Source organism: Asterias rubens, chromosome 7 (assembly GCF_902459465.1).
Source record: "Asterias rubens chromosome 7, eAstRub1.3, whole genome shotgun sequence".
In the NCBI taxonomy this organism is placed as follows: Eukaryota; Metazoa; Echinodermata; class Asteroidea; order Forcipulatida; family Asteriidae; genus Asterias; species Asterias rubens.
Genome location: NC_047068.1, coordinates 15261954 through 15287618, shown reverse-complemented (window position 1 = coordinate 15287618; position 25665 = coordinate 15261954). Strand labels below are relative to the sequence as shown.

At 39.8% G+C, this 25665-nt stretch overlaps 1 protein-coding gene across 2 annotated transcripts in view; it reads right to left on the bottom strand.

Annotated features, from left to right (window-relative positions):
- The window catches only part of LOC117292179 (cytoglobin-2-like), a 51643-nt gene continuing 25978 nt past the window's right edge, over positions 1 to 25665 (bottom strand). For both annotated transcript variants that reach the window (XM_033774121.1, XM_033774119.1), the window contains 3 exons: positions 15390 to 15510; positions 11409 to 11643; positions 1 to 768 (listed from right to left, as the gene is read on the bottom strand). In XM_033774121.1, the coding sequence (XP_033630012.1) occupies positions 622 to 768; positions 11409 to 11643; positions 15390 to 15510 (503 nt within the window). In that variant the 3' untranslated portion in view covers positions 1 to 621. The remainder of the gene's footprint in view (positions 769 to 11408; positions 11644 to 15389; positions 15511 to 25665) is intronic.

Sequence of the window (25665 nt, the reverse complement as noted above, 5' to 3'; positions counted from 1 at the left end):
TTCTCTATATACTTTTTCATCGTTGGATGTGTATACTGTTGTTTAGTCACTGAGTGGCTAAAGGGATTAAAGGGAAGGTATACATCAGGTGATTACCCCACAAATTAATGAGCATATAAAACTTATTTTGTGAGAGCACTAAAGAGCTGTTGATATTACAAAACATCGTTATAAACGACCCCTTTGAAGTAACATAGTTTCAGAGAAAAATGGGTAATTTTTCACCTCACAAATTAATTTGAATCTGAGAATGGCTTCAGTTATGAAGCCTTTCCCGGGCATTTGAACGCACGCAACGAGGGATTTTTTTGTTGTTTTACTTTCTTGCATCTTCGATGACCAATTAAGCCCAAATGTTCACAGGCTTGTTATTAATTATGCACAAGGCCTAGTAATACAACAAGTTTTGATACCTGTCTTTGACAATTACAATGAGTATACTTTCGTAACTTAACTTATCATGATCATTGGACTTATAGTTAACTCTGCCTTAAGTTATACCCTTCCCCCATTCAAATCAAACGCCTTCTAAGGCATATAAACGGTTTCCTTTATTGTTCACAGACATTAGGGAGATATTATTTTCATATATAAAGGAAATTGGAATAATTATGGGGAAAATCATTGGGGTGCTTGCACTTCATCCATGCTGCTGAGGATGACTTTACACATGAAACCGTAGGCGACGCCCCACGCATCCTTGGCCTTGGGTGTGAACTTGTCGCCGAGAAGTTCATCCATCGTATTCAGGAAGATGCCTCCTAACTCCTACAGAAAGAAAAAATAGAAATAGCGGTCAGTTATCAAACAAATAATATTATCGATTCGTGAGCATTTAGACGCAAATGAAAGGCACTAAAGGCACTGTCGATTTATGACCAGTCCTAAGGAGATAACTAAGATAGTCCTAAGTTAGGTTGAGTGTAACTCGTCCTAACTCGAGATAAAACCAGTCTTAAAGAAGGCAGTGGACACTATTGGTAATGACTCACAAATAATTATTGGCATAAAACCTTACTTCGAAACGAGTAATGGGGAGAGTTTGATAGTATAAAACATTGTGAGAAACGGCTCCCTCTGAAATAACGTAGTTTTCGAGAAAGAAGTAATTTTCCACGATTTTGATTTCGAGACCTCAGATTTAGAATTTTGAAGTCTCGAAACCAAGCACCTAAAAGCACACAAATTCGTGTGACTAGGTTTTTTTTTCTTCATTATTATCTCACAACTTCGACGACTGATTGAGCTCAAATTTTCACAAGTTTGTTATTTTATGTATATGTTGAGATACACCAACTTGTGAGAAGACTGGTCTTTGACAAATACCAATAGTGTCCACAGTGTCTTTAACTCTTTGTGACCATCCCTACTGGACGCCTCTGGTAATTGCCAAAGACCAGTAATAATTCTCACTAGTGTGTCTTTACATAATGCATCACATAACAAACCTGTAAAAAATATTTACTCAATTGGTCATCAAAGTTGCAAAAGAATGATGAAGGAAAAAACATCCTTGTTGCAAAAATTAATTGTGTGCTTTCAGATGCCTAAAAAGGGCTTCAGGCCTGAGGTTTTTTATCATCACACTTAAACATTTTGGTGAGAAATTATACCTCTTTCTCAAAAACTATACGTAACTTCAGACGGAGCCGTTTCTCACAATGTTTTAACCATCAACAGCTCTTCATTGCTCGTATAGCAAGTCATTTTGGTGTAAATACTTAGTTTGACTAATGTTACCAATAGTGTCCATAGTGTCTTTAATTAATTTGTATTGCCTTGTTGCTCGCATTAAAAAGTCATCACGCATTAAATACATAAAGGAAGTTCACTGTTCAACTAGCATTGAAACCCACAGTCAGGTATTTCCATTTTCCCGCTCTGTTTCCGACGGAAATCATTGCACTGCTGGCACAGTGTACTCTTTAAAATCGCTGTTAAATATGCAGGAGTGTGCAATCCCAAACAGTAATGTGTTTTCATTATCCACATTTTCGAATTCGCATTGTTTTTCGTTGTTACATCTCTGGCATAATGTTTACTCTAAAACCGATTGTTCAATTCGTATTTAGAAAACATCCTATAGTTATTTCCTTCTTCCGTGGGGGGGAAACAGTTTCTATTGATTTGTGTCTGAGTTTGATGGATTCACTTTTGTGCGGTAATATTTGGATAGCTATATGCTCAATGTACAATTCTGCAGAGTCTTTGTGATTTTGATACCTATATGTAGGCCTAAAATGCCAAGAGGTTTATCAGCAACATTTTAACGGCCTTTAACAGTTTTGCCTCATGGTATACCCGGTATTATTGCATCATGGTCCTCCATGATTGCATGCACTTTAATCTAGAAAGACGACTTCCGACCATGTTTTAAAAGTTAACATAGCATTGCACGCAATCACCCCATTAGTCGAAAAGGTGCTACCAAAACCTTAATTTTATTCCAGCAAAGGAGACTTTCTTGTAACCGAACAAGAAATTATATATTCAGGCACAAAAAAATTGTTTCTTTGGTTAGAACGTATACTGCCTCAAATTAAATGAAACCAGTGAGAAATTTTTCCGTCAATAAAACGGAATTCCGATTAGTCCTCTTACACCGCCTCGATTTCAGTTCACGTCCTTTATTATGGTAAGGGTGGAAATGTGATTTTACCTCAGATTCTAGGCCCATATCAGTTTGAACCATTCTTGGTAATTTTGAAACAGATTCCGGGTCAAACTAACCCACAAATGGGTCAGTCCCAACGGGACTCGGAATGCGGGTCAATTTTGACCCGGGTGTTCTTAGAGTGTACATTATATAGGGTCAAGATCCATTGGGTGCAATCAGACAGGTGTGGTCATTTTGAAACAGATTACAAATCAAACTAACCCACCAAATAGGTCAGTCTCGTCTCGGAATGCGGGTCAATTTTGACCCGGGAGTTCATAGAGTGTACATTATATAGAGTCAAGATTCACTGAGTGTATATCAGACAGGTGTCGTTTCTCTTACCCGTAACCTTGGTGACTATTAATGTCAGTAATGTGTCGCAATGTCAACACTTGCCAAGCTCAATTTGTTTTTTTTTCTTTCTAGTCCTAGCCACGAAAAGCAGCTTATCTACCCAGCGTGAATACCCAGTGAATTTCAGACGAGAAATGTTGTGTCCCGCATACGGCTTAAAATAACCCATGTATTAATTCAAGGCCACAGAAAGCCGTGGGAAACTATTAGTCTTAGAAGAAAAAAAATCCTCAAATAATGCGAAGGAATCTTTTTATTTTATTTTTAAATAAAAACCTGGCCTAGTTATGAGGGACTTTTATGTTCGGGTTAAACAGTTTAACATTCGCCTAGTCTGTGCCCATTGTCTGACGTATAGCAAGTCATTGGGTGGGAAATTATTGGACTTGTCACGGTATTGGTTCACGGGGGATTGTAATTGGCACACCCGGTAAATATTTTGGCCTAACTTGCTGAAATTGGCACCCCGATGATTAGCACCGTGCACGCCGGCAGTTTATACCTGGAAACTTCGGCTTATTGACGGCATCAAACTGTCAGTAGATCACGCTGGAAATTGACGATTTCATTCAATTGGTTTATGTTGTTTACTCACCCTTGACTTTTTTTATGCAACCACCTGACAGATTTACATTAAAGTGTGACAATTCGGACATAACTTGCGTCAAAAGCTATACCGGTAAATTCTACCTTCGCTTTAGTGGCATTTGGTAACTTCATTTCAGTCCTATAATTTGTCAATAAACACCTTTCACCTTTCAACCAAAATAGGCACCATTTCATAAAGCATGTAAGCACAAAAACTTGCTTGGCACAGAAATGATTGCTGAGCAGAAACAGATTACCAGCCAAAATTAACTTCCATTGTTTCGCGGTGATCACGAAATGGCTTTCTCGCAACTATCTCGCGAGACTGCTGCCCTGGGCGAGATTAATGCTTTCCACGACTATTCCAAGACTGGAGTCGTAGTCTCGCGCAGAGCAGCAGTCTCGCGAGGTAGTTGCGAGATAGCTTTCGCTACACCTGGACAGACATTGAACGACCTGTCCACAAGTCTAAAGGTCTACCATTCAATGATCAAATTATCTCAGGGACATCTACCTTTTTGGAAGGAGGCATGTCCGCCTGCATTATGGCTTAAAGGCAGTGGACACTATTGGTAATTGTCAAAGACCAGCCTTCACAGTTGGCAATAACAAACCCGTGAAAACTTGAGCTCAATTGGTCATCGAGCTTGCGAGATATTAGTGAAAGAAAAAAACACCCTTGTCACACGAAGTTGTGTGCGTTTAGATGGTTGATTTCGAGACCTCAAGTTCTAAATCTGAGGTCTCGAAATCAAATTCGTGGAAAATTACTTCTTTCTCTTAAACTATGGCACTTCAGAGGGAGCCGTTTCGCACAATGTTTTATACCATCAACCTCTACCCATTATTCGTCACCAAGAAAGGTTTTATGCTAATAATTATTTTTGAGTAATTACCAACAGTGTCCACTGCCTTTAACAATTGCATACCGGTTGATAATAAGCACATTATTTATTGCAGTAAAAAAATATATGTATATCAATGCAGAATTCACTATAGTATTGTAACTGTGATTAAAAAACTATCAACCAAAAGAAAACGGTAACATTTGCCCTTTAAAAAATTCTTCCCACCACAACCTGTTCTTTCCCCAATAGTAAATTCAAATAATAACAAAAAAAGGAATGTATTGTATCAAAAACACTTTGTCATGTGAAATGCATAACTGAAATAAGAGCTGATTAAGTTGAACATTTTGATTGTGTTATCGCTGTATGCCTCTCAGTTGTACCTTTTTCTGAAACATTTTTAATGCTTTGCATTGCTTTTCATTGTTATGATCAGACAACACCAAGGAGGGACCCAGTTTCTTGATTAGCTACACAAAGAAGTTCCAGCCCCACGCAAAGAAACCCATTAAATTCCAAACAAAATTCTTTAAAAAAAATATAATATTATAAAAAAGTGATGGTGTCAAAAAAAATTGCAGTAAATATTATATTTTTGTTGTCCTTGCCTGAAGCAATTTCACCTACTTTTTAACAAAGAGTCTTCGGCACTCCACGCGGTGTGATACAAGAGCAAAAAGATAAAGAGACCACTCATGCAGAAGGACTTTAATTCTAATTCGATTTCGAAAGCGGCAACTAATTCGCGGGTATTTTTTATTTTACTTTTAAAGGTTCTTGAAAAACGACAATGAGTCGCTGCTGTCTATTTGTTGTACAAATAATGTGTGTGGGGTGGGTTAAGCGTGGCCTAACGTTTGTTTTCCGAAGATGCAATCCCGTCTGTCAATCCATGGTGAAATGTAATGATTTACAATGTCCAATCCCTTCCATATATATGCCTACATATTACATTTTGTTTAACTTGTTTTTTTTTAACTATATAAGATAAAATATTTTGCAATTTCGAAATCTGAAAACAAAAATCAAGTTCCACCAAAACACACTAATTTTTATTTGCATGCACATAAGCCTCGCATCCAAACCTCATCGTTTTGACCAATAAACAAAAGCAAACACGCACCTCCACAATAAAGAGTCGAGTAGGTCCTTCCAGACGCCCCCATCACCTCTCCTCAACACCCACCAACCCTTGAAGTAGGTTGCACCTTAAACATTGTGTATATGATTGGTGTATTTGTTTCCCAAAATACCACACTTTAACGTACAAGTAAAACAAAAAGGCAGGGTGCGATAAGAAGCACAAACACTGTGGTCAGACAAGTTGCTTACACACGCACTATTTGCCAACGTCAGTGGCATTATGCACTTTCCATGGCGTATTGGGGCGTAGAAGGATATCACAATCATCCCCAAAGGAATGACATTTTACTCTGACCAGCTGGGCCCCATATCATAGAGCTGCTTAAGCAGAAAATATTGCTTAAAACGTTTGCTGCTTAGCCAAAATAAGCAGGATACCAGTCACAGTCTGTACATGTGACATGGTTGGCTGGCAACCGCTGTCACCTCTCGCTTAACAAATGGATTTGACGTTCTTAATAAAATATATTATGACAGTTTTTCTCCCGTTTCTTAACAAAATGTAAACAACTAAAACTTTCACTGTTGACCTTTACTGCATCCTTCAGTTTGTCTACTGCAGAACTGGTGTCATACGGTAGGCCAACTGTGTATATGAAGACCGTATTTTTCGATTCAGGTCTTTTCATCTTTGCTCTATCTTATTGTGTACGTACAATCCAAAACGTATCATATACGTACAAGATAAATCCAAGCTTATCGTGTACGTACAAGCGATAGATAAGTAGTCGTGTACGTATATGATAAGATATTTTTTTAATTTGTATTCATATAGCGGCAAGTTGGATTTATCGCGATAAGATAGTACGCACGTATACGCAGTTACCACGATCATGATAAGATATCATGTACGTACGCGATAGATAAAATATTGTGTACGTACATAATAAGTTTTAGGTTATTTTGTTATTGTTGTGACGGCAATACACTTCCGTACTATACAACTTCTACTACTAGTAATAGTGGTACTTCTGTGAGGGGGCAAAAGGAAAAAATAAAACTCTTGGCTGTGATGCATGCACAATGGAGTGCTGCCGCTAGCCTCTGTGCCATCAAACTATGTGTGTTTTGTACTGTGCGTATACTACGTATGTCTGTGTGTTTGGCTAGACTGGGGGTGTTGGTGATGGAATTTATTTTTAAAAATACAAGAAAAACTGATTGGAAGATTAAGGGGCTGGTCCATAGTTACCCATTCATAACTTTGTTAGAATCAAAGGAAATAAAAACAAGTATGATCAGCTCATGGTTTCATTTTGTATTCTCGAGTCAGCCATTTTATGTCTTTTTCCCGTATTCAAATGTTTTAAAGCTGTCAGTGTTTTAAAAGATGACCAGACTGTTTTTATCTATGTTATTTACAGAGACGACGTTTTAGTTGACCAACCCATCCCGTCACCTCACCATCCTGCCAAACATTTAAACCGAAACCAAACGAAAAATCCCAAGTTATACCTAGGTTATCAACCGTGCCGTCGGCATCAGAATACTCGAGTTTCAAAATAATCATAACTTTAACTCTATCAACTCCCATCTGACATGCCCATAGTTGTCGATACCACTGTACGGTTACAGATGATATGATTATTCGATTAGACAACGTAATGAGGAAATAGTTCATACACCTCCCTGTGCCCTTCAAGGGAGGCCGTGGTCTTATAACCACTTGTAGCTAAATTAAGTACAACGAGCAAGTGGTTTGGACAGTGGTATGGACACATGCTGCGTATATTATGTACGAATCCACAGCTTCGGCTTTGGATTCGGCTTCAGGCTCCGTTCTCTCGTCTGAAGCCCTGAACACGTATACGAAAAGCACGCGCAATATTGTCAAAACAACCCCGGGGCCAGGCTAGCCTGAGCCGAATCTGGAGCTAAAGCCGTGGTTTCGAATAGGGCCATAGATTGAAGACGACGACTTGCTTCCAATGCAACCTCGTTTCCCTCTATTTCCAACGGGACTTTTCTCTCCCTCTATAATATCACCCTTAATTTCTGGATATTCGGTTCGGTTATGTTGCTGGAGGCATCGATACTGACGGTGAGAGATCGGGAAAACCGTGTGCGAGGTTTTGATCTCCCAGTCGTAGCCGTTGGGGTATTCGACGAGCGGTGTATTCGGTTCGGTTATTATATTTGGCCCGGGGTGCGCGTCGGTGGTATACCCATGTATAAAGAGTGATGAGATCGAAACTCATGTGCTAGTTTGAACCCCCTCCTGCCTGTGGCTCCACCTCAACCCAGGGAAGACCTTAGCGATTTGAATCTCCATGTATCATCGCCCCCTGACGATAACGCTTTTTATTTGCCGGTTGATTCAATTTGCCATGTTTGGGTGACTGCAAGTATACGGGGGTTTGGGGGTTTAAAGGTGTCCCATGGTGCATATTGACTGCTTTGCCAGGTATATCATAATTTCATATAAGGCCTACATCATCCATTTTATTTGTTGCTTGTAAGTTGTTAGTATATATTCGTCCTCTGTTTGTCCGTTTATCTTGTCTCTGTCCGTCCACAGGATGATTACTACAAGCCTCGGCTTATCAATTTGGCCTCCATATTGTTCCTTTCATTTGACTGTATAAACGTTAAACATACTCTGTTCGCTGTTACAGTGCATTCTGCAATGCTGTGTTTTTGACAGTATGGAAATAAATGAGAATTTAATTTAAAGTTCCGGGTTGACCTCTTGGTAAAGCAAACATTTCATTCGTTAGTACCTGACTTGCGACGGTATAAATATGGCCACCATTGAACAAGAAGGTCAGGATAAAACGTCAGGACCCCAAAATCAAAAGGTTAATCCATCACTTGAAACTAATTTTGCAAGGGTGGGTCTACTTCTCAATTTCACACACAATGACATTCCAGCTGTCCCAGGATACTTACCACAGGGTCACCGAGGCCAAGACCAATCAAACGAAGGCCATGGCTGGCTAATTTGGGGATTTAATAATATACAGAATGACAAATCGACCCGTAAAGACACTGGACACTATTGGCAATTGTCAAAGACCAGTCTTCTCACTTGCTGTATCTCAAGATATGCATGAAATAACCAGCCTGTGAACTTGAGCTCAATATTGGTTGTCAAAGTTGCAAGATAATAATAATAGAAAAAACACCCTTGTTCACACAAAGTTGTGTGCGTGCTTTCAGAAGCTTGATTTCGAGACCTCAAAATTCTAAATCTGAGGTATCGAAATCAAATTCACACAAAATTACTTCTTTCTCAAAAACTATGTCACTTCAGAGGGAGCCGTTTCTCACAAAGGTTTATACTACCAACCTCTCCACATTACTCATTACCAAGTAAGGTTTTATGCTAATAATTATTTTGAGTCATTACCAATATAGTGTCCACTGCCTTTAAAGGCACTGTGAACACTATTGGTAATACTCAATTATTGTTAGCATAAAAACTTACTTGGCATACGAGCAATGGGGAGCTGTTGATGGTATACATACATAATATAAGGTCTTTATATACCATCAGGCATGGTATAAAACACTTTGAGAACAGCTCCCTCTGAAGTGACGTAGCCTTTGAAAAAAAAAGGTAATTTCTCATCCAAAAAATAAAAGACTTTATCGGGCCTGAAGCCTTCTATTGGGCATCTGACAGCACAAAGTTGTGCAACAAGGGTGTTTTTCATTTCATTATTCTCTTGCAACTTCGATGACCAATTGAGTCCAAATGGTATTTTATGCATGTCGGGGTACACCAAGTGAGAATACTGGTCTATATGCCAAGTGAGAATATTGGTCTTTGCAAAGTGAGAATACTGGTCTTTGACAATTACCAAACGTGTCTTGCCGTCGATTTCACCAAACGCTTCCTACCTTTAGACGTGAAAACGCATTGAACACATCCTAAGTTAGGACAAGTTACTCGTCCTAACTCGGGATAGGATTAATCCTAGCGTTTCGTGAAATCGGCTGCAGTGCCTTTAAAATTCTTCGTACCAACCTTGACAGAAGATGACCGAAATGGTAATCAGCATCAGATATTGTGTCTTTGTAAAGTACACTGTCAGAATGAGTTATAGTTACCTGGTATGTTTCATGTCATAGTGTCCGTCCTTGTCAGATTGTCTGTCGGCGGTCTAGCTATGAGACTGACTCAAGGGGCTCTGGTTTGAGGCTATGTTATAAGGGGAATTTTAACAACTGGTTGGAGCAAGAAAAAAACCTGTTACAAATCCGAAGACCAGCCAAGATGTAATAATAGTGGCTTAATAGGCTTCTTATATATCCGTCACTTAGTGGCGCTCAAGGTGCATCAACGTACAGCAAGGTATGTGGGACTATACGTTTGAATTATGATACCTACATAGCGCTGTTATAAGGTGATGTGGCACAATATGCAGCCAATAAAACCAGGGACACCGGGGCAAACCCTTTTCTCTTTACGATCAATGCACTGGGTTCTTTTACGTGCTTTACATAGCACACGGGACCAACGGCTTTACGTCCCATGCGAAGGACAAAAATGCAATGCAATGTACACTGTGACTGATTCAAAACGGGCTGTCATCTTTCAAGTTGATAAAATACAATTAGTGTAAGAAAACAAGAAGTCGAATTTGCCATATTGTAAAATCGAAGATTCTGCCCGTTTGAGGCATCTCTTTTGATGGGCTATGGCTGTAAAGAAAATATATAAAGCAAAACAACCTCGTGACCAACGTTGTTTTCTCGACCCCAGAGGACTATATAAACATTACGCTCTCTTTCCCAATATTTTAACGGCAGCAATTTTCACACGCTACCCGTCGTAATAAGCTGCACTCAGATGGAATCCAAATCGATTTACAACCGAGCTGCTCTGTAATCGTATCCCAGACGTAGCCCATAAGATCGGTCACACAACCCATCCTGGGTACCTCTTCATGTGGTCTGTTGCTATGGTGATAATGACGTCATCGTGTGATACAGGTATTCGGCCCTGTCAGAGCCTGTCACATTCTTCAATGACAAGGGTCCTTTTGACGTGCAATCACACCTGTGTGTGCCCGCCCAACCTTAAAGAGACCAAACGCCGAGCCAAGTCTAAACAGTTGAGCCTAAATTTTAGCATCAAAACTAACGCCATTGCCATGCACATCTAAGACCTCGACCTAAGACCTACCGCAGATCTGGGACCTACCCTAGACCTAAGACCTACTCGGACCTTTTGGGTTTTCCTCCTACATCTAATACCTAGACCTAAGACCTACCTCATACCTGGGCCTTACATGTGTATCGAGTTTTTACAGTCCCTACCTGGTTGCATGGGTCCCCCCCCCCCCCCCATCCGGGGCTTTCCTCCCACATCTAAAACTCATTATCTTATCGGTTTCCTATCCACCCTGTCATTGGCGCAATTTGTGTTACTGGGTGTGTAATAAACCAACAAATACAAACAAATAAATAAATACTAATTAAAACTCTAGTGTTTCTGATCAGCAGAGTGTTGGTTCGAGTCCAGGTCGTGACACGTGTGTCCTTAAGCAAGACGCTTAACCATGATGCTTCGTCCTTCGGATGGGACGTGAGCCTTTAGTCCCGTGTGTTGTGTAATGCGCATAAAAGAACCCAGTGCACTTATCGTAAAGAGAGGAGGTTCGCCACGGTGTTCCTGGTTTGATTGGCAGCATATTGCGCCTCAGCACCTTGTAAACCATTACATGGTGCTATAAAATTAAAAGGAGTAGGTCTCATAATGCAAACGTAGTCCCACATAACTTGCAGGAAAATATGCTGTATAAACCTTGCTGTATAAGAAGCCACTAATTTTAACAGTTAAATATTGATCTTATTATATAAATACGAACCTCAAAGTAGAGATGTGGTATTGGCATAGCTCGCTGGCCGTGTGAGTACCCAGTGTTCTTAAGGAGCTCGATGAATACATCCGGGGTCTCCAGGTTCTCCACGAGGGAGCAGAACGCCGAAACCACCCGAAAGCCATGAGCTTTCATCTTCGGACTTTTCCGTAAGACATCCATGTCGGTTATGTCTTTTAATTGAACGAAATGTTGCTGAGCACTGGGGAATTTTGTGAACAAGCTGTGTGGAAAGATGATAAGGAATATTGATAATTAATCAAAAGAGTATATGGAAATAAATGGAGTAACCAATAAATCAGCATACAGGGAATGCGGATCAATAAATGATAAGTCGATTAACGAAATTGATTCACTTTATCAATAAACGATAATTCGATGACAACGGGATATAAACCAACTTCTCAACGAATCAATACAAAAAGTAAATTTGTTTGTTCATTCATTTAATAAAATGTATGTTCCACACCAAATAAAAAAAAATTTAAAATGTACACATCTAAAATAAATTTAGCTTCCCGCAGAAATTTGATGAGCAATTCTTTTATGCTGACCTCTAAAATCTCCCATCAAGGTGGATTGCTATTTTTATCTCGAATTAGAACGAGTTACTCGTCCTAACTTAGGACTAGCCTTCAATTTTTAATGACAGCAAGGACTAGTCCTAAGTTAAGACTATCTTTGTGAAGTCGACACCTGGTCAGATTTTACCCGAATTCCAAGTGCTTGGGCCTGACCTGTTTCCGTGTCAATATTACCCGAAATCTGAGTCAAAATGACACATTAATGGTTCAACTGTTCGGTACCAAAATTTCATTATTTTGCCAAAACCCGTTCCCGGGTCAAACTGACCCAGACATGGTTTAATATCCGGGGATTTGATACCCGGGTTAATTCCGACCCGTGAGTTTCCAGAGTGTAAATGCACTTTAGCCCGTTTAAAACGCCTTCTCTTCAAAAACAACTTGTTGCTTGTAAAGAAAGTGAAGCCACATTGCGAGGTCATAGCGTCCACCTTTTCTTTACCCAACTTGAAAAATTACTAACATCCATCAAACAAGTAGAAATCTGTTCAATGTGTGGAAAACTTGTGATTGATATTTAACCCCTGGAAAAGAGGTAGTTTTCTTCTTTTCTTTACCGAAAACCTCAATGGAATTGTGAAGGAGAACCCAATGAAAAGACTATGATGATTGAAATTCAGCATGTTAAAATGAGGGTTCAAGTTGGCTTGCTGTCAGTAATTTACTTTGATCGGTATGGTGACCCTAGCAACCTTATAGATTGGCAATTATATCAACAACAAAAATTGCGGCCCCTGAGGGGGTTCGTGACAAAAACACGTCCCCCCTCTTGGGGGGAAAATGGGGACAAAAATGAAACATTGCAAACAAACTTTGGTGTAACATGTACTCTTCAACTTCCCTCGTCAAATTGATCAATCATACCATTTGGATCAAAACCACCGCCGCTCAGCGAAGTTGTTGCGTAGAGGTGTTGACTCTTAGTTTTGAGAGAATAACAGAATGTTGTGAACATTGTCAAGTGTTTGGTTAATCTCTACAGGTATTTGGGAGTTGATGTGTTTAATTTTGTGTAAGTTGTTTTTCAGAAAATACAGGACAGCTCTTTTTAAAACTTTTTTGCATAACCATGCATGTACTTGTTGATTGAAACACATTTTAAATGAATTCAGCAAAGATCACGACTTGATTTTTTCGTTCAAATAGGTCTTTAAAGAGAGTAGACCTGAAGCCCACCATTACACATGTTGTATTTTGATTCAAAGGGAATAAGGGTTCCACGTAGAAGTTTCGCCACGCCCTCCTTTATTCATAAGATGACAGTCTATCTATTGCATCAACTAAATATAGATTTCTTTACACTCTCGTTTCGAGATATAACCTTTTTATTCCTTCATACCTATAGCTGCTGTAGATTTCCGTTGTTTAATAAAAAATACCTGAAAGGTTGATCGTTCTTCCTATATGACAGTCTATATATAGCATCAACTAAATATAGATTTATTTACCCTCTCGTTTCGGGATACAACGAAGCCCTGTTGGAAATTTCTCTTGATTTCCGTTGTTTTAAATCTACCTGAAACGTTGATTCGTAACATTAAGATCGACCATGATGTCTCACTGGAAAAGCGAGAGCGGGAAGTAAGCGGTAACTGGAAAACTGAACTGCCGATTTTTAAATCATGCTTGCTGAAAGTGCTCCATAACACTGCCTTCTAGAAACCAGTGATGAGGAGAAGGAAGGGAAACTCTAAGATGCTCCTAGTCCTATAGGTGAGTCCTATATAAAGAGAGGAAGTCACTTTGCGTCCCTGGACAGGATTTCACTGTAGATTATCCAGGGGTCCCTACATCCTCTCGCTGGTGTGCTGGTGATGTTGCGTGAGCGATGCGGTCGTTAGCCATGCCAATTAGCCGCAGCAGTGACACCCTGGGGTCGAGGTCGACAGACGGTACACAGTACCAATTTGATTGACAGGGGGACGATGACCGCAACTCTTCGGAAAGCAATCATTTTCTGTACACACCAAAATTGCCACTGTCGTAGTGTTTTTCAACGGGGATTTTTTTTCTCTTATAAATCGATTCCAAAAAGGTGATCATTATAAACAACTCCAGATTTTTTTTTAAGGACGGCAGTTCTATATACTGCAGAAAATAAATGCCTCCTGAAATAAGTGGATAATGAGACAACAGAAACTGAAACAATTGAATAGCCAAGCCTTCCATTTGTGCACCCCTTTCTTTTCTGTACATCAAAATTGTCACTGTCGTAGAGCTTTTCAATGGGGAATTGTGTTATTCTACTTAATTGATTACAAAAAAATCCTTAACAAAAATCAGGACGATGTTATTATTTGTGAGGATGGCAACTCGGCATACTACAGAAAAGAAATTGCCTCCGGAAATAAGTGGATAACGAAATTACAGAAACTTATGAAAAGCGAAGAACCAAAGTGCCGTGGTGCAAACCTTCTTAGACTTTAGCAATTTAGACTTCCGTTTTTCTGTGGAGATTCTGTTATTTTTTTATATAGCTGTCCTCTAAAAATAACAATGTACAACTGGGTTTCCGGATGGTCTGGCAGTGACATGCGTATAGTGTATTGATTTGTAACGGGCCGCGCGATATGAGATTTCCTTATTTTCTTTTATAGCTGATCATATAGGATTTTAAAAACCCATGGTGTTTTTTTTCTGTGTGATGGGTTGCTTTAAGTTCTTTGTTGTGTTTACTTAGCAACTGTATACCATGGAAACGTTCCGGGCGATCGATTGCAATCGGAACCATTATCCCCCCCTAATAACTCGGACATTACGATCGTCCCAAAAGTCGTTGCTTTCAACAACAAGATCTTCTTCCATTTCGTTATGGTCAAAGATCATTCTCTTACACTGCTCCATTTCTTTGGAATAGTCTTCCTGTGCATATTCGAAAGGCTTGTTCTTTATACACTCTGTTTCCCTATTTTAAGTTTTCAGCGTTAAAGGCAGTGGACACTATTGGTAATTGTCAAAGACTAGCCTTCACAGTTGGTGTATCTCAGCATATGCATAAAATAACTAACCTGTGAAAATTTGAGCTCAATCGGTCGTCAAAGTTGCGAGATAATAATGAAAGAAGAAAACACCCTTTTCACACGAAGTTGTGTGCGTTTAGATGGTTGATTTCGAGACCTCAAGTTCTAAATCTGAGGTCTCGAAATCAAATTCGTGGAAAATTACTTCTTTCTCGAAAACTACATTACTTCAAAGGGAGCCGTTTCTCACAATGTTTTATACCATCAACCTCTCCCCATTACTCGTAATCAAGAAAGGTTTTATGCTAATAATTATTTTGAGTAATTACCAATAGTGTCCACTGCCCTCAAAAACTCATTGTTTGAAGCTTCTTATTTGCAACATACAGCATCGGTTTTATTCTAAGCAGAAAACAGAGACTTACTTTGCAAAGAGTGTGACACCAAACTTGGTCTTCATCGTACAGACGATTGCCCATGATTTCCTTATGTGGTCCTTCTGATCTTTCGTCAGGCCTGTCACCTCGTCTGGCACTTCATTGTCACCTGAGGACCAATTCAAAAAGAAGAAAAAATATATCAAGCTATTTTACAAAAAAAACGAGATGAGAAGTAGCTAAGACAAGCCATGACGCAACCTCTTCCTCGTACCCTGGTGCCCACTTTTATATTGTTTGTTAGTGTCAGGTTCGATTGAACTGGGATAGAGTGTATCAGTCTGAAGTCTATGGCCGTTTTCGAAACCACGGCTTGAGCTATGCTGGAGCTCCATAAGTTATTTAGAAAGCGTGTGATTTCCTTACGGACTTCAACTAGGAAGAAGAAGCCCAAAAAGCGGCTACACTTCTCAGGCACATTGTTTAGTTTTTCAAAGTCGTTAGCTCATTTTGTACCTCTATGTTTTGTTTTACTTGCCATCCCTATCTTTTGACAGCTCATCGGTCAATGTGAGTTTAAGACAAGGTCGTACTAAGTTGAACTTTGACGTGTTAACGCGAATGTCAATGTTCATGGGTCACCTCCAAGAAGTCTTCTGGGGGATGGTTTGGACCCGAAAGAATTAGAATAGATAGGTCTACTGCAACATTTACGACACATATCACTTGAGGTAGTGCATTTATTAGTTTAAGATTTTGATGTCATTGCATTTTGAAATACTCCCCAAATCCTCTTCAATCGGGCATTGTGTAGATGGGCTGAATTTATTTCGAAGTCGCTTCTGTATATAAAACTGTCTCTTATAGTTAAGTTGGTAACTATCTCAAATTTCCTTCGCTAGTTGACTCCTTTCGACTTTGAACTTTTAGTAAACATATTATTTTAGTCAGTCACAATGTTTGGGCAAACTATTTTTATTGAATGAATTCTAGTTCTCGAATGTGCTACAGTCTCAATCTAGTTCACACACGATGCATTCATGCGGGCGCATTCACCAGTCCATCCGTCTCACAAAGTGCAATACATAACTGCAGAACCAACAATCGAGCTAGAAATGGATTAAAAAGAGGGTCAGAAATCGGAACATTGAAACCAGAATGTTCCCTTTTAGCCTGTCTCTACAGCAGAGACGTAAACAATACTCAGTGTGGGGACCTCATAAAATTGTGGGTTCATCTGGGGACTTCAGTTCATTTTACATCTAAGTAAAAAAAAAATGCGACGGAAAAAAAATGCGACGGTAAATAAAAATCGGAATAAAGCTGGCACATATGGAACACCATATAAAATACCAATACCAACCTGGTTCACTTAGGCAGCGCGCCGTTTCGTCTATGATGGTGACAGTGGCGTCGTCGGGAGACCGTACACCATTGGGAACGAGTAATGAAATGGGGACCGCGTTTTCCCAAATCATCCATTTTGGATCAATATTTTAAAATGTTTACAAGATTAAACGGAGCCGGAAATGGTGCCTTTGTAAAAGCCCCAAATGCAAGAATTGTTTTCATGGTGCCTATGAGTAATTTAACACGTCTAAACTGCATAGGTTGTCGTCTGGGAACAAGCCTCGATATGCAACAGCACAACGGTATCTCCGTATACCAAGTTTCTTAGAGAAACACCTCCACGTTAATCTATACCGTCTGATATTAGTAGTTGCGGTCAACTCTATGGGCAAATTAAAGTACCTTGTCCTTACGCTATAATCACTGATATCTATAGTTGTACACTTTCTCGAGCAAGCAAGAACCTTGCACACAATGATCAGATTTCTCTATTATTAGTGCTCTAGCGAGGTGATGTAGCAGTTACTCCAAACCCAATATCAATCCAAGGGTATACCTCGCTAGCGTAATTTCACAGTCAACATACCCCGTGGGTTAATTAAATGTATCTCATATACCCAGGGTCGGTCACCGAAGCTAAACGTGCCGGCCAATTGTGAGAAATCGCGGCTCTTGACTCCTCCACTGTCACCAAATTGAAACCCGTGCACTGAAGGCGACGTGAGTTAAGGGAGGGGGGGGGGTAGGTTGACGAAGATATATATACGCTGTCTTGGAAGCGATTCTGGATTATATACACTTCAAAGTGAAACGGTTATATATTATACTGGGATTGCGTTTTATGGTGTACGAGTAGTGACGCTTAAGGCAATATCCGTTTGCACGACGCGGTACTATTGACTGGATACGGGGCGATGTTTAATGATAACAGACGCACAGTGTGATTCCAGGCTGCCCTGGTTTTTTTTTTTTTGCCCAGGCCAGCGGTGAATCGAAACTGGAATAAGCAGTCGTGAGTTCTCATACTGTGTTTTTTAATTTCTATTCTGCCAATGGTGTTGTCGAATTGCTCTTTGAGAATACTTCTTCAACGTGCAAACTTAGAGATTTTTGTCTTACAGAGTCATTGTAACCAAAGAGAGGCTGAAAGGAAAACATTAGTCGGAACCCTTTTTAATATGCTGCAAACCATCATTCTTAACTGCTTCGTGTAGACAGGGAACCTTACAAGTATAATGGTGACAGCAAGAGATACCAAGATTTGCACCCCAATGTGCCAGAATTCTTTATAAAAAAATGTGATTCTTGAGAACTTTATGATCCTTCAAAAAGGCCGTAGATTATCTCGAAAATTATCCCTTTCTACGCCGCCTAAAATGATGATGCACAGCATGCAAACTCAGGTCTACGAAACAACTTGGCCCCTGACAACTTTATGTGCCAGCATAGCATAGTTGACATTGAACTGGGAACTTGTTCACTTGATCACATGTAAACAGTGAAAAGTGAGCTGTTTACTTATTCACATGTAACCATAAAGGAAGATGCGTTGTAACTGATAACTATTATCCGGGTTCGGACTCATATCGAGTAAGTTCTTTGCACAATCTCAGCGATGGTTAACACGCGAGGTAATGTCATACCTTTTGGCAAAACAAACTGTACCCCCATTGCAGCGCGGCCTTACCATGGCAAAACAGCAAACACTTGAAAATTTTCATTTTAAGAAAAGCAAGAATTTAGAAAAACGGGAAAAGGTGTAAGAAGAGGCTGGTATAGGACTTGTTATATTCACATCAATACATAGCATATCCTTTGAAACTTTGAAAGTGAAAAAAATCCGCAACCCACACAGAAATGACCATACTATAGAAAACAAACATTTTTGAGTTGGGCTGTTAGAAGGACCAAGCGTCATGTCTTGAACTGCGATAGTTCACTGCATCGCCACACTTAATGTCTCTACTCCAGGCAGCTACCGCTCACACATCACAAACATTATGACATTTCATAGAATGTTACCAAGTTTCACAGCTGCGTTTATAATGAAGTTAATTGAAGACAATTTGCGCGGGTTAGATTTCATCTATGTAGACCTGAGGAAAATTGAAGTGACATTACTGTGGTGGAGAACAGTTTCCCCCCTAGGTGGTAACCGAGTGTGCTTTTTGCATATACATGTCCCCTAACACGTTGTGACCATCGATCGGTTTCATTGCAGGGGGGGGGGTTCTTTGGTCTGAGATTGTTGTAGGAGTTATTTTTGTTATGAACCAAAGCAAAACGGTGAGCACGACTTTATGTAAAGTATATTTCTTACGTTTACGTTTGAGCATAATGGGGAGGGTAAGATGCACGTTACGCGATTAATACGTGAACGTGGACGTCGGAAATTGCGTCGTTAAAATCTCACGTTTTTACCATAAGTGAACGTTACAATTGTTTACGTCAGCTACGTACGTGCATACGCCATACGTGAGAACGCCATGAGCCCAAAGTGTGTCGTCACCTAGGAACAACACAATTTTTCTGACCTTCACGTTCACGTTCTTGTTCGCGTTACGTGCAGCTTACCTCCCTTTTAACGCTAACGTTTATTCAAAATGATGTCACTTTAACGAGGCACGTCAGGGAGGCGTAGCCTAACGTTACATTACCAACTCTATATTGATGTTTTAAGAAATTGTTGATGAGTATAATTATGGTTATGAAATGTATGGTATGGTGTACATTGACGCTGTAATACTTGAAATACTTCTCTGTGAGACCAACGAACTTTTAGTATTAAAAAACAAACATACCCAGACCCTTACGTAAATTATACATGAAGTTACATTATACCTATATGAGAGACCAACCTGATCATGTTATAGCCTTACGTACATTATACATGAAGTTACATTAACGCTATTTGAATCAAGTGTGTGGCCCTAACGAACGTTGATCTATTAGTGAGGCACGATCACTTCGTAACGAATGGAACAAATTTACTCACTCAGCAACATTGACGCTGGTCACACCAACGAACTTGTGTAATAATAGTATTTTAAATAAGAGGAAAAAATAGCACATCCTTCAATAACGCCACTGGGCCTTAAACACAAAGTTACATAACAAGAGTCAAAAGAGGGTGTGCGTATATAATAGGAAAGTAAGTTTTACATTGACGCTGTACTATTTAAAATATTAATATTTTGCAAGCCATTTAAGGCAACAAACTCGTCATAATCGAGTATTTCATGAAGTTACATTAGACCTGTATTGGAAATCAATTAGTTTTGTGATCAACGAGCCGTTATTGAATATGTATGTTATTTTTTACCAAGGTCACTACAACTTGAAATAAGTCTAATACTTGAAATGTTTCTCTGTGAGACCAACAAACTTATAGCATTTTGAAAAACCCATGTGTTCGCGGCGCTGTATTCGTTATAAATAGTTGAAATGTTTTGTGTGTGCAAGATACGAACTTTCGTTATATCAATTATGTGAGACTGTAACTCATCAACGTCAAGAAAGTTGTGACAGCGACATGCTCAGGATTAGAGGCATTCATTGTGAAGATCAATACATTAGGTTTACGGTATCACCGTGTGTGTACTTGCCGGTTTGGTCTTTCGATAACTTGTCTTTCTTTATTCTACTATCCGCTGAGTAGATTTTCGGAATTTGTAAGACTTCTCAGTTCTAAAAAGAGCTGTCCTGCTTTATTTGCTTTATTCCTGGGCGGAAGGAATCGACAGGGACTACTACTTTAGCTTTAGTGGATCGAGGGGACTTATCGTTATAAACTTCACTATCGCGGAGTGAGTTCATAATTTGTCTCAACGTTTTGACTAGCTCGCTCTGGTCATCGACAGGAGAAAACAGTTTAGACTTAAACAACGAGCTTGTGTTTTTGGCTCTCTGTAGCACTCCAGAACTGTTGAGATTGAGTAGACTTGGTTGATTGGTTTGTTGCTCAAATTAGAACGTCGCAAATGAAGTGTTAAATGCATACAGTCATGATCCACAGAGTGATTCGTTTGATTCCGGCGCTGCTCGGTTAACTTCGTTTTTCATCGTAAATGTGTTTATTTTGGTCTGGTTTTATTTATTGCATTAATTTGGTTTCCTTTCTTTTGGATGAGCTGGTTTTGGTCTGAGTCGGTTTTTGGCTTCGTTTCACGTTGGCTTATGTTAAGAGTTAGTTTTTGGTGTGGTTGAATTCCTTCGATTTTGGTTTGGTCAAGTGAACTTGGATGTTATGTTTGATGTAGGTCAGATGCGTGGCTCGCGTTATGTACACTGGGTTTGATCTAGGGTGCGTTGCCATCTGTTTGAAATTGCACCCACAAAGATTTAATGGCTGAAAACCGTTTATTTAGTCTGCATGCTATTCTCCCTACAATAAAAAAATCCCTTTTCGTCAAACTGTGACTTGCATTTGAACAATGATCACCAACCGTCACCTTTATAGCCAAAAGTAAAAACATTTTCTATGGGGGCCAATTTTAAGAAGCAAATCAAAGCAAAAACAGTACTATAGGAGAAAGAAAACTTTCTTAGCAGCATTTGCTCAGCACAAGTTGTTGCAACAGCACCCAACTATTCATGTTTGCGTAGCACGAGACATTTCCTAAGCAGTGAATCAGCAGTGTGCCAAGATTCGGAGAACGCATAATATTGCCATAGACGCACATTTTGCTTCTCCGTTCTTGGGCAACCTCTGAGCACTGATGTTATCGTTTGTGGCTTTAGGATGATTTGCTCTTTTTTCATGAGAGTAAGGACTCGTCCAGTGACTAACGGGAGCCTTGAAATCCCCTCGATCTAGATGGATGATTGATACGAAAATCTAAATCGTCCAATGGTTAGACCAATGCTTTGATTGGTCTGGCTGCAGAAGTATGAGAGGGTAACTCACAAATCCCTTTTTGTCTACGGTTATCGAGAACATTGTTTTTTCGTTATGTCTGAACATACGAGGGATACACAACCCACATATGTGGAGATTTTCCCCTCACAGTCAGTCCCTTGATTGGTCTGGCTACCGACCCCTCTTTTTAATCTTGCTCTCTAGTGTTGAAATGAAGGGGGTAGTCTAATATTACCACGGTCGTTCTGAGAGAGAGTTGGCTGGATGAGAATTCCAAGGGTGAAATAATATAAAGGAACGATGCATCGAATGACTTGGGGAAAAGAGGGGGGGGGGGGGGGGGTAAGGGAGAGCATCTTGCCAGGGATGACAGTTCTGGTGAACGGACAGAGTTTGGGGATTCAGGGACTGTTGGTATTGATCGTTTGGAGTAATTCCAGTCAATATACAGAGTTCGCTCATCATGTCTTCTTGGGGTGTTTTTTTTCGCCTGATGTAAATGGTATACTAAAAAGGTAAATTCTGAACGAGGTTCTTTGTAAAGTCGCTCAGGATTACTCCGTGCTCTGTGTTTTCTAAGGGCCTGGATGTTGCCCATGGGGACATTAAGAAAACAAACGCACGAAATCGAAATCATAACTCTAGCCAGGGTCCTGTCCTCGTGCTCAGGGCTGGGTTTTATTTCCTGTTTCACTGAAAAATGTGTGAGCAATTTTTCAATAGCAATATCTTTGACATAATATGTTAGACTTGACTTATTCAGTAAAAAAGTCTTGAACATAATTATTTGTCTTTACGTTTGCGTTATAATAAAACGAAAACTCCCATATGTAGCAGTTGATATTTTGTACTTCCCAAACGCAACCAAAGGGTTATGATACCTTAGCAGAAATAACAAGATTACCCAATAAGTATAGGATTTGAAACTTTGCATGGTGGAAATACGATATAGAAAGATTGCGGTAACACAATGTAATGACTATCTCTAATGAGTTGGGGTGGTTCTGAAAAGAACCGTTGGTTTCAACTCGACGTTTCAATCAGTATGCTCTGATCGTCTTCTGGAGAAAGATTACCCAATGTTCGTGAAAGAGGGAGGGGCTTCTCCGCCCCTACCCTTCAACTCCAGCTGGATATGTATACTCTCTGCATAAATCCAGATGAAATAAATATATTCCGTAAAGCACTTTTCTGTGGTGTGGATTTATTTTTAGAAAGTGCAGATCAATTTAGATCAATTTGAAACAATTTCCTTTCGAGGAGAGGTGTCAATTCTGAAGGACGTAGCCTTGGGCAGAGTATTACCCGTCAAGGTGTTTTTTTTTAAAACAGACCCAGAATGGGGCAAGTGACGAGTGCGAGTGACCCTCTGGACGGGTTAAGATCATTTTATAGGCAGGGTCATAGATTGGTAACTAAATCCACAAGTACATGACATCAACAAAATGACTTGGTGAGAAGCACGGCAGCTTTTGAAGGTTTAAACTTTTTTGAGAAAAGGATTCCCTTTGAAGTAATGGTTTGCACAAAATGTGTTGCATACATGTAAAGCTCCCCCTTTAAACAGTGGTTCCCCCATGCCTGGAGGTCTGACTTTAATATCTCCCCTAAGAGTCATTTCTATAGGGAGTGCGATTGGTAGATTTAAACCCCGCGAGCCCTGCTCCAGGAGAGCCCTGCTCAAGGAACAATAATCATCAGCACACCAGGGTAAATTCACAGAAGAAACCAAGCCCGAGGGGATTTACTCATCTTCCATCTTCCCCATCTTTCTCTTTTTCAGTGTCCCCTTCTTAAATGATCTCCAATCGGCCCTTAATTGCTCGGGAGAGAAGAAATGAAGAATCTTGGATGACTGCAATTGTTTGCTTTAAAGATACTCCCCCCCCCCCCGTTCATTGGAGAGTCTATGAACGACTCTACACAAATTGAAACCGCGTCCAGGCAAATCTATATAAAAAATTATAACAACAGATGATTTGCGAAACCGATTGTTTCATGTGTTAATAACAACTTGCACTGTCTGACCTTCTGAGAAAATACTTCTAGGCCCCCTGTATTTATTAAAAAAGCAGAGAGGGGAACGTCTGAAGGCAGGATAGGCTTGCTGATAGTTGTCTCTGAAGTTTTGTGCTTGTTTCAGGCAAAACAATTAATTTAATTGTTTGTTATCGTCACTACATCATGCCTGAATCGAAAACCAAAGATTCACAGATAAACTTATTAGTTTATCAAGATTGTCTGAAATGCCTAGTGTCCATACTTCATTCTAGAACGAATACTGTGTACTCAGTAGACTGGTGCTCTATTTCTGCTCAGTGAAATATCTTTGATTGTCAACTCTTTAAAGGCACTAGACACCTTTGGTTATTATTGTCAAAGACCAGTATTCTCACTTGGTTTATCCCAACATAAGCATTAAATATCAAATGTGGGGGAATTTTGACTCAATTGGTCATCGAAGTTGAAGAGAATAATGAATAGAATAGGCTAGGACTAAAGTTCCAGCTTATAGGATCCCTGAGTAATTTTGAATGTCGTACAGTTTTTGTACGATACTTCAAGCATGCAGACAGTGCCGGAGACGGAGCCGAATCGGGTTGTTTTGTGGTTTCGAAAATACCCGTAAAGTCTTGGGTAGGATCCGGAGTCTAGACGATAATAGACACCGCCTTGAAATCGTCGTTGTAAATCAAGAAAAGTTTGAAAATGCGAATTATCCAAGCTATCCACCATAGTTTGTCAAGCATACTCCAAACTGGAGATAGTTTTTTAGGGTGTCATCAATTATTGTCAAATGCTTACAGCTACAACTTTGGAAGTTAACAGATCTAGTGATCGGAAGAAAAGCACAGCCATAATGGATTGTGTGGGGAAAAGAAGAATATAGAACTTTAAAATGCGCAAAATTATCAGCCGATCAAGCTTTAGTCACACAGAATCTCAACATAATATAGTTTAGGGTTCAACAATTTTCAAAAGGCCAACAACAGACCTTTGGAAAATAACCGACTTTAGAGCAAATCGGAAGGAAAACCCAGCCATGAACAGAGGTTGTTGCTGGGGGAAAAGAGAAGACGATGGAACTTTAAAGTGTTGCGAAGACGAATTCTATTTGTTCTTGGGTTGAAAATGGGGATTCAATGTCCTCTAAGTGCTTTGCGTTGCGTAGGAGTGTAAACGCACAGCCCGTCCTAAAGACAACACTATTTCCAGTCAAAAATTACAAGAAAAGGCCACTTGAAGTTGGATCATGGGAGGTGAATGGGAACATCTTCAGATCGATTTTTCTTTGTGTGTCAGAAAAATTACAGAAAGGGAGGATACATTTGTAGTGTCAACAGCTGTTAGACTACGGTACCGAATCGTGCAGTGATGATCATAATGGATTGTCGATATAGCAGTTGATATTGTGCAGTGCTGGGATGGGTAAAGCACAATAAAGTGGGTGGTTGATCGAGCAACCTGACGTCATTCCATGGTCAGGGGAGCACCGCCACCTAGGGGAGAACCCCCACATACGTTCAGAAACTGTTTGATTGAACTAAACTGGGTGCAGTCAATGTTACGATATGCCGTTGCCCTGTAATGGTGAATCTGCAAAGGTTGAAGGAACACGTTGCCTTGGATCAAACGAGTTGGTCTATAAAAAGCGTTTGTAACCCTTTTTTATAAAATGCATTATGGTTGGAAAGATGTTTTAAAAGTAGAATACAATGATCCACACAAGTTTGCCTCGAAATTGCGTGGTTTTCCTTTTACTGTGCGAACTAACACGGTTGGCCATTTATGGGAGTCAAAAAAAATTTGACTCCCATAAATGGCCGACCGTGTTAGTCGACGAGGTAAAAGGAAAACCGTGCAATTTCGAGGCATGTTTGTGTGGATCATTGTATTCTACTTTTACAACATCTTTCTACCCATATGCATTTCATAACAAACGGTTACGAACGCTTTTAAAAGACCAACTCGACCCGATCCAAGGCAACGTGTTCCTTTAAAGGGAAATTAGGCGAGCATTATCCTATATGCTTTTCTGATACTTTAGGCCTATCTGCCATTCACGTAAAACGTATGATTGGAAGTAGGACACACTTTCGTAAAATCGTCGTCAAT